The 21,174-nt window shown below is 33.1% G+C and overlaps 1 protein-coding gene across 7 annotated transcripts in view; it reads right to left on the reverse strand.

Annotated features, from left to right (window-relative positions):
* Ogdh (oxoglutarate dehydrogenase Nc73EF) overlaps positions 1-21,174 on the reverse strand; it is a 117,982-nt gene that overhangs the window by 68,240 nt on the left and 28,568 nt on the right. For 5 of the 7 annotated variants that reach the window (XM_069836571.1, XM_069836567.1, XM_069836569.1 and 2 more), the window contains exon 4: positions 10,142-10,244. In XM_069836571.1, coding sequence (XP_069692672.1) covers positions 10,142-10,244 — 103 coding nt within the window. Of the gene's footprint in view, positions 1-10,141; positions 10,245-20,422; positions 20,541-21,174 lie in introns of all 7 variants that reach the window. The other 2 variants (XM_069836570.1, XM_069836565.1) reach the window with 1 other exon arrangement.

Consider the following 21,174-nt stretch of genomic DNA (forward strand, 5'->3'; position numbering starts at 1 on the left):
CGCTGTTGCTAGCAGTGAAATAAACAGTACAGAGTACAGTGTGTTTCAGAAATATGTTGGATTTTCTATAGAAGAAAAAGCTTATGTTATTGAAGTTTATTTTCACACAAGTATGGTGTGTAGCATAACTGAATTTATCTGTATGGACTGAGCACAAGTGAAGATTAGAGTTACCAAAATTACGGTACCCTGTAATGTGGTACGGTACTTAACAGCATTATTTAAACAAGAGTTTTGTTTTACTATTTGTAGGTATGAAGGACGATTATGGAAACTGGAATTACAATGTAACCGAATGTGAACAACAGTTTTTCTTTCTTTTTTCACAATTTCCTGATTATATCATTACGAAATACTTTCGTAGAAATGTCATTAATCTGGCAGATAAATTTAAACCAAGATAGTGTACAGAAAGGAAGAAAAGTGTAAGATGCCCAACAAAGGTGACAGAAGATGCTGTAGAAGATGCAAGAGGAAAAATGCAGCGAAGTCTAATAAGTCAGTCAAGAAGTTAGCTGTAGAAATTGGGGTTTCTTACGGAAGTGCTCACAAAATTCTCAGGAATAAATTAGATTAGTAATATGCTGAATAAAGTAGGCATTACATAATGTATATAACCGCCTGAAGACTTGAGTGTGTGAAAAAAAAAATTGTTACTATTCTACTGTTTTTTGATAAAATATTGTAAAGTAATGACCAAACTGAAAATCGTAATACTAAATTTCCTTGTAACATAAATGGATACACTACTTTTCTCTCCTCCTATAGCTAGTAAAATGATTTGTTTACATATTGCACTAGCAACTCCAAACTCCTGTAATGGAAAGGGGGGTAACAGTGTTTCCGAGTATAGCCAGGTTAATGTTAAAAATGTTAGTAAAAATAAAGTGATTTCCCTGTACAAATTTGATGAAATGTTGTCTCCCTGAATTCTGATAATGAACCGATGTCTGAATATCTTATTATCTAGATTAGGTGAAGATTTGTGTAACTTGAAAAAAGAAAAGATAGTTGCCTTTCATATAATGTCAGTGTTACAGCATGAAGTAGAAGAAAATCTTACAGTATATCTGTACGAAGGTTGGAGCTGAAGAGTTAGTAATTTACTGTACCTGCAATTTATGTAAAGTATCTAGATGCCATCTAGATGACCTCGCTTTTTTATTCAGCACCCACGCATTCTTATTTCAGAGTTAAAATGTATATTCTCTCCTTACCGAAACTGCATGATTGGTGACAAATTTCATACATTTGAAAATCGCAAAGAAGCATGACACTGTATGCAGGTAAATAAAAACAACATTCTGCCTTAATAAAACGAGCAGATCAATTAAATGTATTCACCCATTGTAGATATTAAGCTTACGTAATAGCATAGCTTTGTCTTTCAGTAAATTTGTGTCACTATGTGAATTACGATTTACAAACAACTACTCCATATAGAAACGTCTTTTCAAATTGCAAACTCTTGTTTCTGCCCACTATTAGGCCCAATAAATTTTAGAACATATATTACTCAAATAATGTTTATATATATATATATATATATATATATATTTATTTATTTATTTATTCGGGGCTGCTGCCATGCAATATAAGTTACAGTATCTTACAAAAATTATAACAAATACTTCTGAAGAACAAGACTTAGACTATTCTTACATAGAATAATGTTTTCTACCATTTAGTCCCGTTTTCCAGTTCCTGTACTATATATATTGTTGCCACTAAGCAGCAGTAAACAAACTTACAATGGCATGTCCAAGCTATATGCCTTTGCCAGTGCTACATAGTATTTTAAATTCTCAGTTTCAGTGTTTTTTTTAGAAAACAAAAAAAAATATATATGTAATTTGAACAATGAAACTTACTTCAAAACGTAAAACCTGCTACTGTAAAAGAGGGTGAATAGGAACGAATTTTTACTACTTTTTATATCTTTGTGTGAAAGAGTAAACATAATAATAGACTCAGGTTGCAGTGTAAGCCTTCGGGTCCCTCCTCTATACAAGAGAAAAAAAAAAAAGTAATAATAATAATAAAGTGTTTATGTTTTTATTTGTAACAAATAAAGAAATAAACACTCACAGTTATCCATTTTGAATCTTGCGTACACTACTTTTAATACTTGAATATAAGTAATTGATTAACTAGCGGACTTACTCGTGTTAATTATGTAAGTTTGTGCGGCTTACAGCTGTTTCGGTGCTTCTTCACACCATCCTCAGAGCCTACTAGATCTCGGTGTCATCTCGAACTTCTCTGCCTGTCATGTGGGTGCGTCTGATTGTTGAATGGTGTTGAAAAGTGGAGTCAAATAGTGTGTGTGTGTGTGTGTGTACTGAAATTGATCTGTGTGTTGAGAATTTGACCGGAGTGTGTTTTAGTGTGATTGTATATTTCGTATTGTTCTAGTGTGTTGAGTTTTTGGTTCTTGGGTTGTATGTGTAGGATTTCCATGTCTGCATTTATGTTATTGTATGTATGGTTAACATTGGTTATGTGATCGGCATATGTAGATGTATTGTGTCCTCTGGTTATTGCTTTAATGTGTTCTTTGTTGCGACAAGTTCTACATTGGACAGACAGGCAGATCATTCCAAACACGCTACAAAGAACACATTAAAGCAATAACCAGAGGACAAAATACATCTACATACACCGATCATATAACCAATGCTAACCATACATACAATAACATAAATGCAGACATGGAAATCCTACACATACAACCCAAGAACCAAAAACTCAACACACTAGAACAATACGAAATATACAAACACACTAAAACACACCCCGATCAAATTCTCAACACACAGATCAATTTCAGTACACACACACTATTTGACTTCACTTTTCAACACCTTTCAACAATCAAATGCACCCACATAACAGGCAGAGAAGTTCGAGATGACGCCGAGATCTAGTAGGCTCTGAGGATGGTGCGATGAAGCACCAAAACAGCTGTAAGCCGCACAAATTTACATAATTAACACGAGTAAGTCCGCTAGTTAATCAATTACTTACGATTATATTTACTCTTTGACAAAAAGAAATAAAAAATAGTAAAAATTCGTTCCTCTTCACCCCATTTTAAGGTAATGGATACACTGAATGAAGTTGAAATGCAATGTGATAATAATTAGTGAAACTTCTAATTAATTAATGAAGGAATCGCATATACACAATACGTAAGCATACTGCTAACAGGCATAAAGGTATAAAGAGGATAGCAGTCACATGTTCTGGAGGCTATTCTAAAATGGAAGAACTCTGACGTTCCTTTGATAGGAAGCTGAGTGGAATCCAGAATCATTCCGTAGTTACATGAGAAGAGGGAAAATCTTGCAGCTAACTAAAATTGAAAAATCTGTTGTAGCTCAAGTACATTCTACGTTCATGTAGTAGCAGCCTCAACTTACAAATTAATGTCGTCATGGTGGTGGCAATGATGGCAGTGATGGAAACGGTATTTTGTTTAATGATTCTTTCAACTGCACAAGTTATTTATTATCGAAATTTAATGTGAACAAAAAATGGCTGATCAATTTTGTCTAGAATCATCTAGGCCTATGACGGACACTGTTCTTTTACTGTTGTAAATTTACAACAAAGGAGTCCCTCCCCCCAGTTTTACTTCCCTCCCCTGAAGGAAGACATGCTAAAGATTTTATTATTCTTTAAAATATATCAATCATCCTTGGACAGGTTTGGGTCACGAGACAATTGAGAAGAACGGTTTCTTATGAATTTAACCAAAAACTAAATAAAAGTTGTGTTCGAAATAATGTTCTTTCTAAATACATACACATACCTTATTAATAAAAATAACTGTGAGAGGGCATTTTCTACATATAAAGAAAGATATTTCATCTGATCAACAAGTTCATTCGTCATGTTTAAATGTTGAAACTATTCTCAGCCTTTATATTCAAGAACAGGATTATAAATCAGTGCAAGATTTGCTGCTTGGAATCAAACTGAACTTGTCTTGGTTTGTGGATTGGTCAGAATACTTTTCAATACTTTTTCTAAATATGTGTAAACTTATGTTAAGCATTGATTCAAAGTAGGCCTACTTTTCAAGAAAAATTTTATTTATATAATTTAATACTGTATTCATAATATTGAGAGTATCAGGAAATTTGTAATAATTGAAATTAGAAAGTCTTAACTGGATATCTACACGTTTTTATACATAATATTAATTTTGTATGCTGTATCCTGATATTTTCACGAAATATTAACCTAAAAATTTTATATCTTACTTGCGTGTTTTTCGTACTTGTTGGGGGGAAAAAATCCGTTCCGAAGTAGGGGTGTGTAAACTAAGCAAGGAAATAAAAATGACGTGACATTATGAAGAACATCATTTTATTTTTAAAAAGTGCATCAGAATAGGAACAGATCCCATTCGTCTGCTAATTCTCGCCCTTTAGGAGAACTAATCAGGTGGAGAAAAAGAACAAACCTGATGTCAACTGGGTGTTTGGTGACTTGGCAACAAATGAACACTTTGTCACAGCTGATCAAGGCCGCCAGGCCATGGAGTGCACCATACTTTCGCCGTTTTAACTGGCCAGTTAAAATGAAAGTAAAAAGAAAATGTAAATAGGAATTTAAACATTTGGATGAGAAAATTATGTGGGGAAAAAATAAAGTCCAAAACTGATGTTTCAAAATTTGGGATGCGAAAATTACGCAACTAAATATGGTATTTTAGCGAAATATTCACCGAAATCATGCTAAAATAAGCACCGAAATAGAGGTAAAAATCATTACAAAACCATATCTCTAGCCCATAGGATGTGAAAAACAAAGAGGGAGAGAATAGAGAGAGACAGAGGTGCGAAGGTGTAGCAGTCCAGTAGGAACTTTCATTCCTGCCTCTATCGCTACAAGTACGCTGTAGCAACTTCACTGTGTATAACAACCATACACTATAACACTGCTCACTACTTCCTCATTAAAACCACTCACCAGGGTATTCAATTCTACTTTTAGCGATTCCTACTTGGCAAGTAACTTCCACATCAACATAAACATAATTCGACAAAATTTTGGTATGCAGATTAATGTTAAAACATATACATAGAATGTTTCAAAAAACACGGCGAAGTTTCAGGGTTGGATTCCACACATGTAGAAGATCAAAAAATGTTACATAAATATAGTTAATTCAATAGCTGTAAGTTCCCTTATTCAGGACAAAAAATTTCAAAAAGCTACAATCATTAGGGCCAAATATATGGTAATCTGATTTCAGGTTTTATTTTTATAATTTTTTTCATACACCATAACTACCATCTTCCCTAATGTAACAAAAATAAATTACTGCTACTTTTCCTCCTTACGATTTACAGATATGTCAATTTTGTACACCAAGAAACATTAATTTTCTATTTATGTTCAACATGGTCTTCTTTTGAAGTGTGATTCTCTTGCAAATGGAAGAGTGGGTGTGATACACACACTGAGACATATATATTTTTTAAATTAATATTCCTCTAAATTCCAGACAGAATTAAGGCAACACAAACTTTCCATGTACCAATTCTGCACACCTACTTCTCTTGTCAGACTCAAATACTCTAATTATATATATCAATTATTTCAGAATTCAACCGAAGAAATTGATCTGGTTATAGAGGGGTTGTAGACAAGCAATTTGAGGTAGGGAACCCAGGATCTCCGACGAAAAATATCTCAGTTATCAATTGTTAAAGTTATTTACATCTGATACTCATAATCCTGTATTAAAATGAAATAGGGGTATGGAATGGTATGGAAAGCTTTCGGACATTATTAGGGATTGGATGAACCCCAAGTGTTAAAAACAGATCAACAGTATTTTGAAAAACTTAAGTTTTCACAAAATCTGCAAAATTGTCGGCAGATAATGACACAGTACACCACTGGACTGCTTTCTGTTTTACCTCCATTCATTTTCGTTATTATTGTACTGTTTTAGAGAACAAATATCGGCATGAAGTTGTGGTGTAATTGATAACACATCAGATCTCAAGCTAAAAGGTGGTAAGTTCGAGTCCCAGCGTGTTAGTCCTTTTTATCCCAATTATAATTGTGATCGAGTTTAATAATTTAAGTATGACTATCATTATTATTATTATTATTATTATTATTATTATTATTATCATTATTATTATTATTATTATTATTATTACATAATTATTTTATTGGTGTTGTAAAGATGAAAAGAATTGTCAGTGTATTATATTAATTATGTATTATATTGTCTTGTATTGTAGTATTGCATTGTATGGTACTGTATTAAATTATGTTATATTCATAGCATTGTAGTAATTTTCTATCATACTGGTTGAGAAGAGAAGGCCGAATGGCCTTAACTGTGCAAGTTAAAATAAACCATTATCATTATTATTATTATTATTATTATTATTATTATGTCTTATACATTGATGAAAACTATGAATTCTTTGTTTTCTGAGCCACCGAAATACATATTGTAGTATTTATTTATTATGCTTTGCGTAAGAGCATACTGTACAGAAGTAATCATTGGTTCAGTACAGTTCAGATCAAGTCAGTTATATTGGACTCCTATGCAGCTCAGTTGGACACTGGTATTTGTTTGACACACATTAGCCTTTGGTTGCGAAGGTAACAAGTTCATGACCTTTATGTGTTCTGTGTTATTATTTTTATGCATTTTTGTCCCAAGTTGTATGAGATTCGTATCTTGTCCAGAGTAATGGATATGCATTTCTCAAACTTCTTTCTTTCTTCACCCTTCTAAACAGTAAATACTTGGAATAATTACTGTCATTATTACGTACATTATAAAATAGCTAGAGCTTGTTTTTTTTAATCTTACAGCACCCAAGTTTAAAGCTACATACCTTAAGTTAGAAAAAAGTATGTGCTGAAGTTCGTATGTTTGGCCTCATCCTCTGACAGAAACCATCTAATGTGCTTACTGATTGTGCCACAGAGACACAGCGATATTGTACCCAATACATTTTCAAATGTACTGCAATGCCACGTGCAGGTTCAGTCAGTAGCATACTGGCCCGAAAAATATTTCACGCTATTACGTCCAAGTTTGGACCCACAGACCTCTAGTACCCTATTTCAAAACAACCCCTTAAATTTCTTTGGTTGAATTCTGAAACATCCTGTATATGTTATGTTCATTTTTTATCATAGTAGAGTTTATAGTTTATATTTTGTCTATCCAGGGTAAGAGAAAGAGGTAGTGATTTGCAATCAGATAAATATTGACTATATTATTTTCACATTGGCTATGCACATGCGAATTTATTTTAACATAATGTGATATTATTCGTACAACCTCAAAGAACACATAACTTAAAAATCACCTGAACATAAATCTTCTTAAAATTATTATCATAATAAATGAAACAGCTTTTTTTTTGGTAAAAAAAAAGAAATAAAAAAAAGAAGAAGCCATTAAAATATTTTATGAAAGACTAATACGTCATATTTTCTAAAATTAAATTAAATAAATGCTTTTTAAAACAATAATTCAAAACGTCTAAGCGGAACTATAAATAACACTTGTAAGCCTAAATACTAATACAGAATGTATATAATAATCCGTGGCGCTACAGCCCGTGAAGGGCCTAGACCAACCAGCCGGCTGCTGGCCTCACACCCACATGCCGAAGCAGAGGTGGACGATCATCCAACCAGAATGGAGGTATCGTGTGGTTAGCACGATGATCCCCCCAGCCGTTATAGCTGGTATTCGCAACCGGATTTTGCTACCTATCATAGCTCCCCAAGTGCATCACGATGCTGGGTGGGCACTGGTCCCATACACTGGCCGAAATTTCATGAGAAAATTTCTTCCCCATGAGGACTCGAACCAGCGTGCATTCCGTAATGCGGGTCCTAGGCGGGATGCCTTAGTCCGCGACGCCATGGCGCGGAACACAGACTGTATATGGTGAATTTAAAAGGTCTCAAAAATGCAGTCAGTATCTTTCTTTCAGATAACACTAATTTTCTAGGTAAGTGTATTTGCTATTCATCACTATGTAGATAACATATGTAGTATTAAAAATATGTAAATAATAAATAAATAAAATATACTTAATGTACTCTAATAATTAAAATCGTGGTATCTTGTATTTTTGTGTACATAAGAAATGGACTAGTTATAGGCTACACCAAATTAATTAACCTTTCAATTTAACATCTAACCAATCTCTCAATCCAATTTATAAAAATGTTATATAAAGTATCGTGTAATCTTATTTTCTATGAGTTAGGCATCATAAATATTTAATGCTGAGTGTAGTTTTTCTCTTCTCTATACACAACCAGAAATGCCTACACAAATATATTGTTTTAAAACCATAGAAAGTCTTATAAAACTTAAATTTTAGTATATCTCAATGATGAAATACGAGAAATTTAATTCTTTATATTCTGAACAAAAATGCTGTGTCAATTATACAATCGATACTTTATTTTGCTCCCAAATATGAAACAACAATGGTTCATTGCTTCATATGTTAAGCATAATAAATATACAAGCACAAAGATATGTATGTATATATTTATTCGCACTGCAAATGGCATATACCCGGTGGCAGTGGTAACTAATTACACTCAATAAGGTACATAGATCATTTACTTACAAATAAATAAATTTGAAGACAATGTGGTTAAAAAATAAAATAAAACTGCAACACACACATACATAGTTGCTTCTATTATCACACTCGTGTGTGTGTAAGGGAAAGAAGAAAGTAAATCATGGGAGTAATGAAATATTAACATCATTATTATGTTCTATTTAAATGTATCATAAAGAAAATAAATTTCATTGACATTCTGTAAATGAATCTCTTTCTTCAAGAAAATATTTACCTGCCAATATATGATTATCTTAGTTAATCATTATTATAAATTGAACAATTTAACACTTCACGAAAATATAGGGAAAATAATAAAGGGTGTGGCAAAACATCCTCCCTAATTTAAAGTTTAAATAAAAAACAGACGTATCAAAATAAGGAAATTCTATTAATATTAACAGTGGGAATTTTTCATTTTTTTAATAACGTGTCTCTCAAGTAGTGTCCTTCACTATTAATGCATTGTTCAATGCAACTTCGGAAATTCTGAATCACTCTAGCATTTCTTGAGGAATAAGACCAATTTCTTCCTGTATTGCATTTCTTAGGTCTGGCAAAGTCCTCGGCCGATGTTTGAACACCTCAGCCTTAAGTTACCCCCATAGAAAAAAATTGCAGGGTGCAAGGTCTGGTGATTGTGCTGGCCAGGGGACGTCGCCACACGAAGAAATTAAGCATCTGGGAAACATCTGAGCAGCGACAACAGAATTACCACTTACCAGAAACGATACCACAGCGTAAACACGTTCTTCACCCGTCCACGGCATAGTTGGAATTCGTTACAGATTACAATTTGCACTAATTGAATGTCAATTCCGTGTATTCAATGTCCTATTCAATTCTTGTTGTTTTGCGCATGTCATTTGATATCGCTATGGCAACGCATGTAAACCTAAATTTCCCACTGTTTAGATACAATTCATATTAATACAGTTTCCTTATTTTGATCCATCTGTTTTTTATTTAAACTGAAAATTAGGGAGGATGTTTTGCTGCACGCTTTATAATAAGTAATGGTGCTTGTGTTACAAAATTTAAAATTTCTGAGTCACAAACATGCTACATAGTTTCTGTTTATAAAAATATGTATCCTATGTAAATCAAGTACATTCTCATTAAATGTTTTCATAATACCTAACTAATGAAACAGCAAAATTGTTAGGAAAAACTGGTCAAATAAATTATTAATTACAGTACCATCTTTTTATTGTACCTTACAGAACAAATTTCGAAAGTATTTACACAATACCTAAGCAAACTCAAATTTTAACTGAAGTTTCATTCCGTGCTCGCTAATTATAACCGAAATTCAAGGATTCAAATCCAGCCAAGGACAAAAGGAGCAATACTGCATTAAAATGTGATTAAAATAAATGAATAATGTAACTTATTTATGATGCCCAACTACTTTTACCTATAATTCTAAAACCTGCATTTCAAGATCTTTAAGAACTCAACATCACCAATAAGTGATGTGCTCTACCAGTTCTTACCAAAAGAATAGTGACTATAGAGCAATTCTGGAGGGTGTTTGTCATCCAAGTCTGCGCTTGATATTCCCAATGGGTCCAGCTTGGCAATATGATGACCTCGGATCTGACAACACAATGTAAGAAGGTTCCATGGCATGGTAATAGGGAAATAAGTGAGGTTTCTAAAGCTACATATTAAGTAAAGATAAACACAATAAGGGACACATGAAAAAACTATTCACATAAGGGCCACAATCTAGAAAGTTAGTTGCATTTTAAAAGAAAATATTGAAACAAAAACACATGAAATCAAATAGCACATAAAACTTTTGTCACATAAAACTTTCAGCTGATTTTAAAATCCATTGGAAAATTAAGCTGTAAATGTTAGAGAACTCAATATTATAGTTTCTTGTGTTGGTCTGTATCAAGTTAACGTAAGTATGCTCTTAAAATCGAATTTTATGTTAATAATAATAAAGACAAACAGAAAACTGTACAAAATAAATTATTTGTCAATTACAATACTGTCCTAGTCTGAGTTTAGAAACAATATGGATCATAATCTTTATTTTAAACATCAGTTTTGTATGATACTGGACCAGTTCACACAAGCAACTACAATTTCAATGTTACAAAGCAATTCTCCATTAAAAAAAAAACATTTTCAGTTAGTTAAAGCGAAAAAGCTTGCTTTATGTTATATGTAAACACTAGGTAAAACAAAAAGTTATAAAAGCCATTATAAAAACGGTATAAGCAGCGGAGTACATACACAAACCAGACACCAACTCACTCGTCCTTTATTGATGACAATTCTGGTACAAATCTACCCCTTCACCAGGCACAGAAGTTTCTAAGATTATTGGTATCTATACTATAAATTATTCACTATGATTTTATAACATCCACATATTTCACAAAATAATCCAGCACCGTAATTTTTCACTCAATCGCAGCACCTAGCATCAAGTTATAGGCTCATTCTCTCAATTTCTGTAATTAATTACCATTTTCAAAATAGTAACCATAAGATCTTAATAATTGTGCTGCTCTAAAAAAAAAAAAAAAAGAGAGTTCTATACAATAGCCTATACATAGTTTTCATTTCACGTAAGTGCAGATGTAGAGTACAAACTAAACAAAAAAAATATGAATGTCTCATATTTCAATACCTTCAGTACTGTACCTCAACGTATTATAGACTTCAATTCCATTGTTCCATTAGTTAATTATATCATATCATATATATATATATCCCAAGTGGGTATACAACATTTGGATTTAAATGAAACCCAGGATCCAGGTACAAATATAAGAACTAAAGAAGATAAAGATACTGTCAACTTATGAACTGTAAATGGAATTGCTTTCATGTGACAGATATATGACTAAATGACTAAAGGCTGGTTCACAATAAACCAGGAACGAGAACCAGAATGAAAACGAGAAGCAGAGGACGTGAATGTGAAAATTATTGATTCACAATAAACCGAGAACGTAGACGACTATGCATATTGATATGTATGTCAATAACGATATGTAAAGTCGATATCATACATTCTGATGTTATTTGTGTATAAATGACCAATGGCGTTCTCTCATGAGTACAAGGCAGCCAACATAAACACAGGTTAACCACCTTCGAAATTTCAACTGAAACATTTCATTAGGTAAAAAAGGTAAAGGTAAAGGTATCCCCGTAACATGCCATGAAGGCACTTGGGGGGCATGGAGGTAGAGCCCCATGCTTTCCATGACCTCGGCACTAGAATGAGGTGGTGTGGTCGGCACCATGATCTGACCGCCTTTTACCCCCGGGAAAGACCCGGTACTCAATTTTATAGGAGGCTGTGTGAACCTCGGGGCCGTTCTGAAAGTTTGGCAACGAGAAAAAATCCTGTCACCACCTGGGATCGAACCCCGGACCTTCCAGTCCGTAGCCAGCTGCTCTACCAACTGAGCTGGTACGGGACTATAAATATGCCCATGCATCTTTATTATCACAACCTATTTTAAGTCTATCATAACGTAAAATAATTAGAGAAGAAACATTTGTAATAGAACAAAAATGAACACAACAGTAGTGATTGAATTGAAGCATGAATATGTAGTGTGTAATACAACCAATACAGTAATAAAATATGATTCGCTTCCAATCGGTGTTCAAAGATGCAGCTATTGAAAGCCACGTATTCTCCTTCATTTTCTCATTTTTATACGAGGCGCGCCACTTATCATAAGTGTGAGGATTTTCCTCAACACTCAATATTAGAATCTCATCAAATAAAATTTGCTCCATGATGCACAGCACAGAACAAAATAACGCATAGGTTATGTCACGGTCTTCTTGCTACAAAATATACGACGACAAAATAGCTTTTAGATGGCAATAGAATGAATCTAGTGGGCTGTGATCGGAAACGTGAACGCCAAAGTTGAAACTTGGCCAACTCTCCATTCCCGATCCCGGGCTCTGGCAAGCTTTTCGTTAATTGTGAATGCTCACATTTAAATGTACACATTTTAACAATTTTACAGTTTTCGTTTTCGTTCTGATTCTCGTTTCCGGTTTATTGTGAACCAGCCTTAACATACCTATCATTGTCCATGGCATATTTCCTTTGCGTATTTCTAAGGAACATAGTTTAAAAAACTGTTCTTGAACAAGTTCCGATTTTTTTCAAATCAAACATGCTGCGGAAAACAGGTGTAGTTATTACGTATTAATTACCTATGATGTACATATACAAGTATGTAAAGAGAGAAGACATCAAGAAGAATACGACGACAAGCATGAAGAAAAGTTTGCTAAGCAAAGGTTCAATACTCTAGTACTCGTATTATCAGTAATAGGAAAATGTATCGTATCATGAGTATCGTTAACTGCAATATGGTGATGCCAATGTTAGAAAGTAATCCAAGAGTGCAAAGAATCGGTTTCCAAATCATTATTCTCCAAATTGTTACATATGTACTAAAATATATCTGCATGTGGTTTATAATTATTGACAAATCAGCCAAAATTTTCTGAACTAATATATCTTTTGTTATTTAGGGAAATATTTTCAATAATCTCGCAGAATAATGATTATCGAGGAAAATCATTTTAGATGAAGACAACAAATATTTTCACACATTATTAAGTATCATCCCAAAAACTAGAACTGACATCTGTCAGCAGTACATTTTCAATACGAATATTTTGTTTGGTAAATTGCTAAACATGTGCATGCAAAGAAAAGTACCGTATCAGGTACTATTTTTTTCTAAAGAATTCTTTCACTGTTCTTTATTGTAAGAATTTTCAAAATATATAATTTAAGGAATACATTTAATTCTGGTATACAAGTAGTCACCATTTTGAAATGTTTGTTAACTAAATGTTATGCAAGGTTTTACAATAACTGTGAATTATTTAATAAGCAATAAAATGTTATATTACGTCTTGTAGCTTATATCAAGATAAAAATAAAGAATTTAGTTTGACATTGACGTCAAACTTAGAATTGAAATATTTCAGGATCTCAATGAAGAGTGTAGCATTATATTCAAGAACAGACGAACTTAAGCTGTAAAATATGATACTCCATAGCTACTGCTGCTAAATCAAATATTGTATAATCGTGAAAAGTAGAGTTAAGATTTCCGAAGACTATAGAAAAGGACATCAGTCAAAGCTTTGTGAAAATTTTATTTCATCAAACACTACAAACTACATTCCACTGCAAGAGATCAACCAGAGAACAGTGTTACAAAGTTAAAAATAAAGAAATTAAAATTTCAGCGTTTATTTTTCATATTCACATCACAGCAGAACATTGTGAGAATTGTTTTGTAAATGACAGATTTCTAAAATAAATTCTCAGAACCTGATTCACTAGGAAGTTGTCATCAAAGATGAATACATAGGAATGTAGTTTCGAAATATAAATGACTAAATCAATTAACAGAACTGAAGAAATACATAAAAAAAACACAGAATATTTCATTGTAACCAGATTGTCATATTATAATGATCAAAATGCGGTGGGATGGGGAGAATTCTGGAATTTTAATTTGATGTGCCATCAGTTTCTGTTTTTAGAGAGGATTTTTTCGAATTCGTTCTCAGATTCTTTTTATCATTACTGGAGTTCGAAATCAACGAGGTCGATCTGTCATCCAAGTAACTTGTATCGCTGAATGGTACAATAAATGAATCTAAGGTTGATTCCAAGTGACTTCAATAACTTAAAAATTATGCTTGCACTTATGCAATGCAATAACCGTCACTCTGTTTTCTTTTATTGGCCATTCTACCTCAGTACATCACTGTTTATTATTCCCCAATATTCCCCTCAACTTATCGCAGGCAGTGAAATACCAGATGTGCTTAGTTTGTTAGAGAATCAGTGACCTAAACATGTGACAGAATTTATGACAAGAATATGATAATATACGGCAATAATAGACAAAATATCTGGTACAAGTACCACTAAAAACTTACCAAACATATTTACATGAAGCCTTACAGGGTATAATGAAATTTGACTGGATAATGACTATTATTTACATAACAAAAAATATTCATCACTGTCTTAAATTTTCTACGAAAATAGTTTTGTATGTTATTTATATGAAGGATAAAATTTTACAAACTTTGCAAAAAAAAAAAAAATAAAATAATAATAATAATAATAATAATAATAATAATAATGATAATAATAAAACTGTACCTAAGCTTAAATATACATTTTAAAGACAATTTATTAAAACAGCCATTAGCAATGCACACAAACAGATAGCACGTACCTGTCCACAAGAACAGTCTCTGATAGAGAGAGAAATTTTCTGCTGTGTAATTAAAGATACTTTTTATGTACAGCATTTACAAAATGGTTACACTTACTTAAAACGATAATAGTCTGTAGCTAGTTCACAGCACTCATAGTGTAGGTACTTCTTTACAGCATTTACAGTTGTCTTTTTTTTTTTTCTTTTAAGTAGTTTCTGTAACATTTTTCTTATTTTAACGAAACTAAAACTATATTAATCTGGGAGGAAAGTTAAACTGTACTGATAGCCAATGAGAATTCATTAATGTGCACGGATGAATGATCTATGAAAGTTTATATTCCGCCAATTGTAAATAAATGACTATAAACTACCTTGGACCACAGCAAGGCCAGAGTCAAGCAGAAGTAATATAGCCCATGTTCCAACCACCTGAATTTGAATAAAGGGACAAGCAGTACTGATTATAATCATCCTATATCACAGTAATTCCAAAATAAAGCTAGGTTTCCCGTAAGGACCCAGCACCTAAAAATCACCTTAACTATTGTCTACTACTATACATCAACTACCTAGGCTACTGTGTTTTTAAGTTTACTACGCATTGAAGGTTTATATACATATAAATAAGCATATTTAAAAAAAATAATCAATGGGAAATAAACAAGTACTGTATATTATTTACAAGGCAGGAGAATAGTGTATTATTATTTTCAAAATGTTCTTTTTGTTCCAACAGCCTAATAATATCACCTTTAAATCAAAGTGTCTTTCTACTTTATTAGTAATGTGTCGAAAATGCTTATAAATAAAGAGGTTGTCAAGAATATTGATCGCCATTCTTGTAGGATAACAGTAGAATCAAAATTGTCAAAAGAAATAGTGTTCTGAGTCTCATTGTTTTCATAACATAATGTAAATAAAAATTGCATTATATTACAACATTACCTCCAATTAACTATGTGTAAGATTTGAAGTCTACAATTCCTGTTACTCCCAGTCAATAATAAGATTTACGAGGCGTGTTCTTAAAGTACGTTCCAAAAGGGTGTAGAAAGTAAACGGGAAAATATTTACAAACCATTTTTGTAGCATTGTATTCCCCACACTTCAATTACTTCTCACCATAATCTCCACCATTATTGAGGCATTTATCGAGTCGTGGCACAAGTCTTTCTATCCCCTCATTGTAGAATTCACACGCCTGCGAACCACTCCGCAACATTTGTGGAAAATTCAAGGAAAGCGAAGAAATTGTGAACCTCCTGTCCTCATGAATTTTTTCATCGACAGCACGCACCAAATCGTCATTGATCAAAGATGGCCGACCGGTATGCTGCTCGTCATGCACAGAGATGCGGACCTCGTTGAACTTTCTAACCCATCTCCTGACCATTCCATCACTAATGGCATCATCACCATACACCTCACAAAGTTGATGATGAATGTCAGCTGGTTTGATGTTTCTTGCATTCAAGAAATGGATAACAGACCGCATCTCACAGTCGGCGGGGTGCTCGATCATTTTAAACATTTCAACTGATCACAACTAACCACACACACGGACTAAAGCTCTGAAACTGCATGCACAGCTTGCCTGAGGACTGAAGAAGAAAACACGCATGCGCAAAATAACGATTGCAGCGATGCGACAGCTATAATTGAAAATGGAACTTACTTTAAGAACACGCCTCGTACTTATAAATACTGTGTTCATGTAACATTAGATGACACACAAAAGGAAATCTGTTGTGTTGTGAATTTCATAATATCTACAATAATTACATGTCTACTTTTAAATACTACAGGGTTAGTTTGCAATGCCATATGTAACTGAAAGTAAAAACTGTAGGTAATCAATACGAGGCTAGTTTCAAAATTGTCCTTATGACATTAAATAGTGGAATATTGTATGGTTCTCTCATATAGAGTAAATTTAGTATGAGATACAACCATCAACTTTACTTTTCCGTAGAGGAAGAGATACATTAGAAGCCATGACACTTAGATCCAGAAGAAAGCATGGAAACCACCAGACCACCAAGGATAACACTTGGTATCGAGAGAAAACACAGAATTTATCCTGAAGTCTGCCATTTCTTCTGACGTGCATGATTCCATACGCAATATTAATTAAATAACTTTGAATCAATAAACATTACCCATGCCAAATTATTCATTCTAGAATGCATGTACATTATGTCAATTAATCTGTCAATGGGATTAAGACAATCAACTAATGACAAAAGTTTTTTTGATTAGTGCCTCAACAGACAATGGTGGGAACTGCAAAACTCAAACTGCACTCCATGATAACCAGAAATGACAGCAGAACTAATGCATTTTTTGTACTTTGATACATAGAAAATAGTGATAATTTTTATGACACTACTTCTTTTACCAATTTTTTTTAATGTAACGCCTTTTTAAGTATGTTGATCAAATCTGTGACAACCTGTACAAATAAAAGTAAAAGTAAAAAAAAAAAAAAATCGCAATAGTTAAATTTTAAGATAAACTTATGTGATTACTGTGGTAAAGGACATTTTGAAAAAATAAACATCGAACTTCTTTAGAAACTAAAGCTAATTTTAAGAAATATTACATCTGGTCTTCGCATAACCACACCTTGTCAATGGCTATGTATTCCGCTTGTCAGATGTTGAACAGTCAATATTCCTCCGATGTCGAACAGAGTCAATATTCATGTTTCAAACTTCACTGTTTACTTGATATTCTCTGACACACAAGTCTAATACAGACTGATAGGAATGAACAGAAGGTTATCATGGCTACTTTCACTTCACATACTTTGGACATTATTTTAATGCATGTACCGTACCGAATTTAAATAAAATGACAACCAAGCAAGCCAAAAGTTTGTTGACTTCCAATGCTCCATAATCAGTACTCCTATTATCAAGTAAATAATTCATATGATGTTTATCATGTCAATTAGGCATGTGAATATTAAAATTAAGCACTAACTGTGAGGTATGGTTACACCATTTAATCAGAAGACTTGCAATGCCAAGAGTTACTCTTGCATGAACAGGTGTATACTTCAAAGGCAAATGATCGCATAAATTTAAAATACCATAATTATAAAATGGTTTTATGATTTAAAGCGATCATTCTATTGAATACCTATCTAACAAAAAAAAAATCCCAATGTTGCTGCATCCCACTTTTAACCTAAACTTTTGATGGAGTCTTTTCATATAAATTTCTCATCACAAACATTTTTAATGTTTATTTCTAGATCTGATATCATAACAGAGCATTGTTTCATATTAATTACTTTCAACCAGTTTAGGTCATGTTTATATAAAAACAGGTAGCAAGATGCAGTAAGACTACGCAAATAAAGGTTAATGAGAGAAACAAAGGAACACTGTAAATGTAATATCTAATAAATGCAAGATGTTGGGTAATTACAAGGCATAATCAAAAAATTTCCAAACTGATAACATAGGTATGCCACCACAAGTATGATCTTTTCCCACAATTTTATGTTACTGGTATAACAGAACCTGCTAAATTATTTCCTGTTTAGACCCAGACAATAGCACAAGGCATGTTGAATTTTACCTGAGTAAAGGCACAGTCTACTATATACAGTCACGAAGCTTGAGTTTTGAGTGTGCTAGAAACAATAGACTGTGACGGTACTATTTTGCATTGCCTGTAATGAGGCGATATTAGCGATCCTAGCGGTGAGCAACTGTTTAATGTTTGCATATTTACTACGTATTGAGCTTCGCGACTGTATATACTAGACTGTGGTATAGGTGTGTGTATGTAGTATTTTCTGCAATTCATCAGTAAAAAGGAGGCAAGAGATCTGAAATAAACAGTGCATGTACATCAAATTCTACTTAGAATTTAATGATCAAAGAAGCATTTAATGAACAGGGGAAAAAGTTTTCAATGGTTTACAAAATTCAAAAAGTTTTCCAGATGGCTCAAAATGAACAAAACTAATGCAATTGCATTGACATTATATGTAAAGACAAAACCAATAGACAAATATTATTTATGCTCGACCATGCCGAAATGTAGTAATTATACACCTGGTAGTAGCCCTTTAATGCACCTCATTAAAGTACACCTATTCATTAAAGTTCAGGTGTTCAGCCAATGACAAGTCACCTTTGTACCGTTATAAAACCGCAAGTATCGATTATTCTCGGATATGCAATCGAAAGACAATTAGCAAAAAGTCACGGAGGCTGGAAATCCAATACTGTCGCAGAAGGTTATGTTCTGTTACTATAATAATTAGCGTTAATTGTAAATAATATTCAAATAAATTCAATTTGTCATCTCGTTTTTCAATTCTAAATCAATTTCCAGGTTATATCAGACTAATGTTCATCTTATTCTATATCAAGGTCAATGACATTCGGGCTCGGAAAAAATCAATACTTTCGCGTCTAAGCACATCTCACAATTCAGGTCAGTTCGCACATAACCATAACATGACCTAATTTTGAATAATTTCAAGTTAGAAATATGGTCGAGCATAAAAAGTGGTATGAAACTTGCCTATAATGGTAATTAAGATGCTCGTATGAAAATTATGATACTCGCTTGCGCTCATTTCATAAACAAACATACTTGCGTCTTAATTACTACCATTATAGGCTCGTTGCATAATGTACTATTCCAAAACAAACAAGATATTAAAAAATTGAATGATTACAAAATATTATGCTGTTTTTGCATTGACTTTTCTTTAATTTATTTAATACTAAAATGTCGTTGAAAAAGAAATGTAGTAAAAATATCCCGAAAAGCTGATATCCGAAGAATGGTTGTTTACCACAACAATGTATAAGTTCACAGTGCATTATCTGTACATAAATGTATAGTCTAAAACAACATTTGTGTAGTCCTAACCCTCCTTATTGATCAGATTAATCACCCTACGACTCTATTCTCTTTCCAACCCTTACAATGGCATTGAAAGGAAACAAAACAACAATTTTCATACTGGGAAAGGCGGTAAGGAGGAGAGGGGGAGAAATTTAAGTAAGAAACACTTACTAGCTTTCTTGAAAAGCAGACTTCTAGAATTGCTTTCGGCTGAAAACAGAACATCACCTATCTATCACCTCTCAAAGCTAATACAACTTTAAAGGGGATAACTGAGATAATAGATATACACTGATACAGTTGTTGAGAATTATTAACTTGGGGTGGGGGAGGGGGACAAAAAAATCAGTCTGGAAATTTTCTGATCAAGCCTTGTTATGTTCTACTATCACAATGCAAAATTTTGTGCAATGATTTTGGCAGAACAAAGTGCATACATGCACAAACTGTTAAGTTTGCCTATATGATGTTTGAATATAATGTATTCTAAGGTAGTTAAAACATAACAAGAAGTGAAGTCATTCATAAAGTGAACTATAACTGAAACAGGACACAGTAACCAAGGAATGTGTAATGGTATCAAATTATGTTCAGCACTCATTATTATTCAAAATGTCACACGGCCCACATCACCAGAGACTGCCTTACCCATGTAATGGCGTACAACCTGCTCAGGTGGTGCCCCTTTGCGGTCAGTGTAAGTGCCATGAAGATCAGCATACATAATACCCAATGGGTCCAACTCAGCAACTAAATGTCCTCGAGCCTGTATCATATCATTCAATGAATTTACCAATAGTAATGAGACATGTCAACAAAATAAAACCTCTTTTAACGAGAAGCCGCAATCTAAAAGTGCCATAGATTAATACTAAAGTGTTTGAACAGTAGATTTCAAAACACCTAGATTATAGGATAACTGCCAGCCTTTTTTTTTTCTCTAAAAATTAATTTTTGTGAAGGAGTCGACACTATAATCTTTTCGCTGTAAGAAAAATCCTAATACAAACAATAGCACGTGACCGAAGTGAGGCTTCATTGGCCGCTATTTGGCGCCATAGATTCTCAGTACATGTTCCCGCCTACTGTTGTACATTCTGTTTCATGTTAAACATTTCCCGTTACTCATCAAGTAGACCTAACCTCACTACTATGCATTCATTTGCTTAGGAAACATTTACTTTATAATTACTCTGATTAAAACTCACATAACTTATTATATACATTTAAGACTATTTGTTTTTTTCCGCTTTTGAGAGGGTTTTCACTCTTATGTTTAATAATCACACACACCGAGGATGCAGAAGCCATACTTCAGTACCACGTGCTTACGTGAACAACGAGTTCAAGTGACGCCAGCTTGTTACAAAAACAGACTACTTTGGTATTACTGTTTGTAT

This window comes from Periplaneta americana, chromosome 1 (assembly GCF_040183065.1).
Source record: "Periplaneta americana isolate PAMFEO1 chromosome 1, P.americana_PAMFEO1_priV1, whole genome shotgun sequence".
Classification (NCBI taxonomy): Eukaryota; Metazoa; Arthropoda; class Insecta; order Blattodea; family Blattidae; genus Periplaneta; species Periplaneta americana.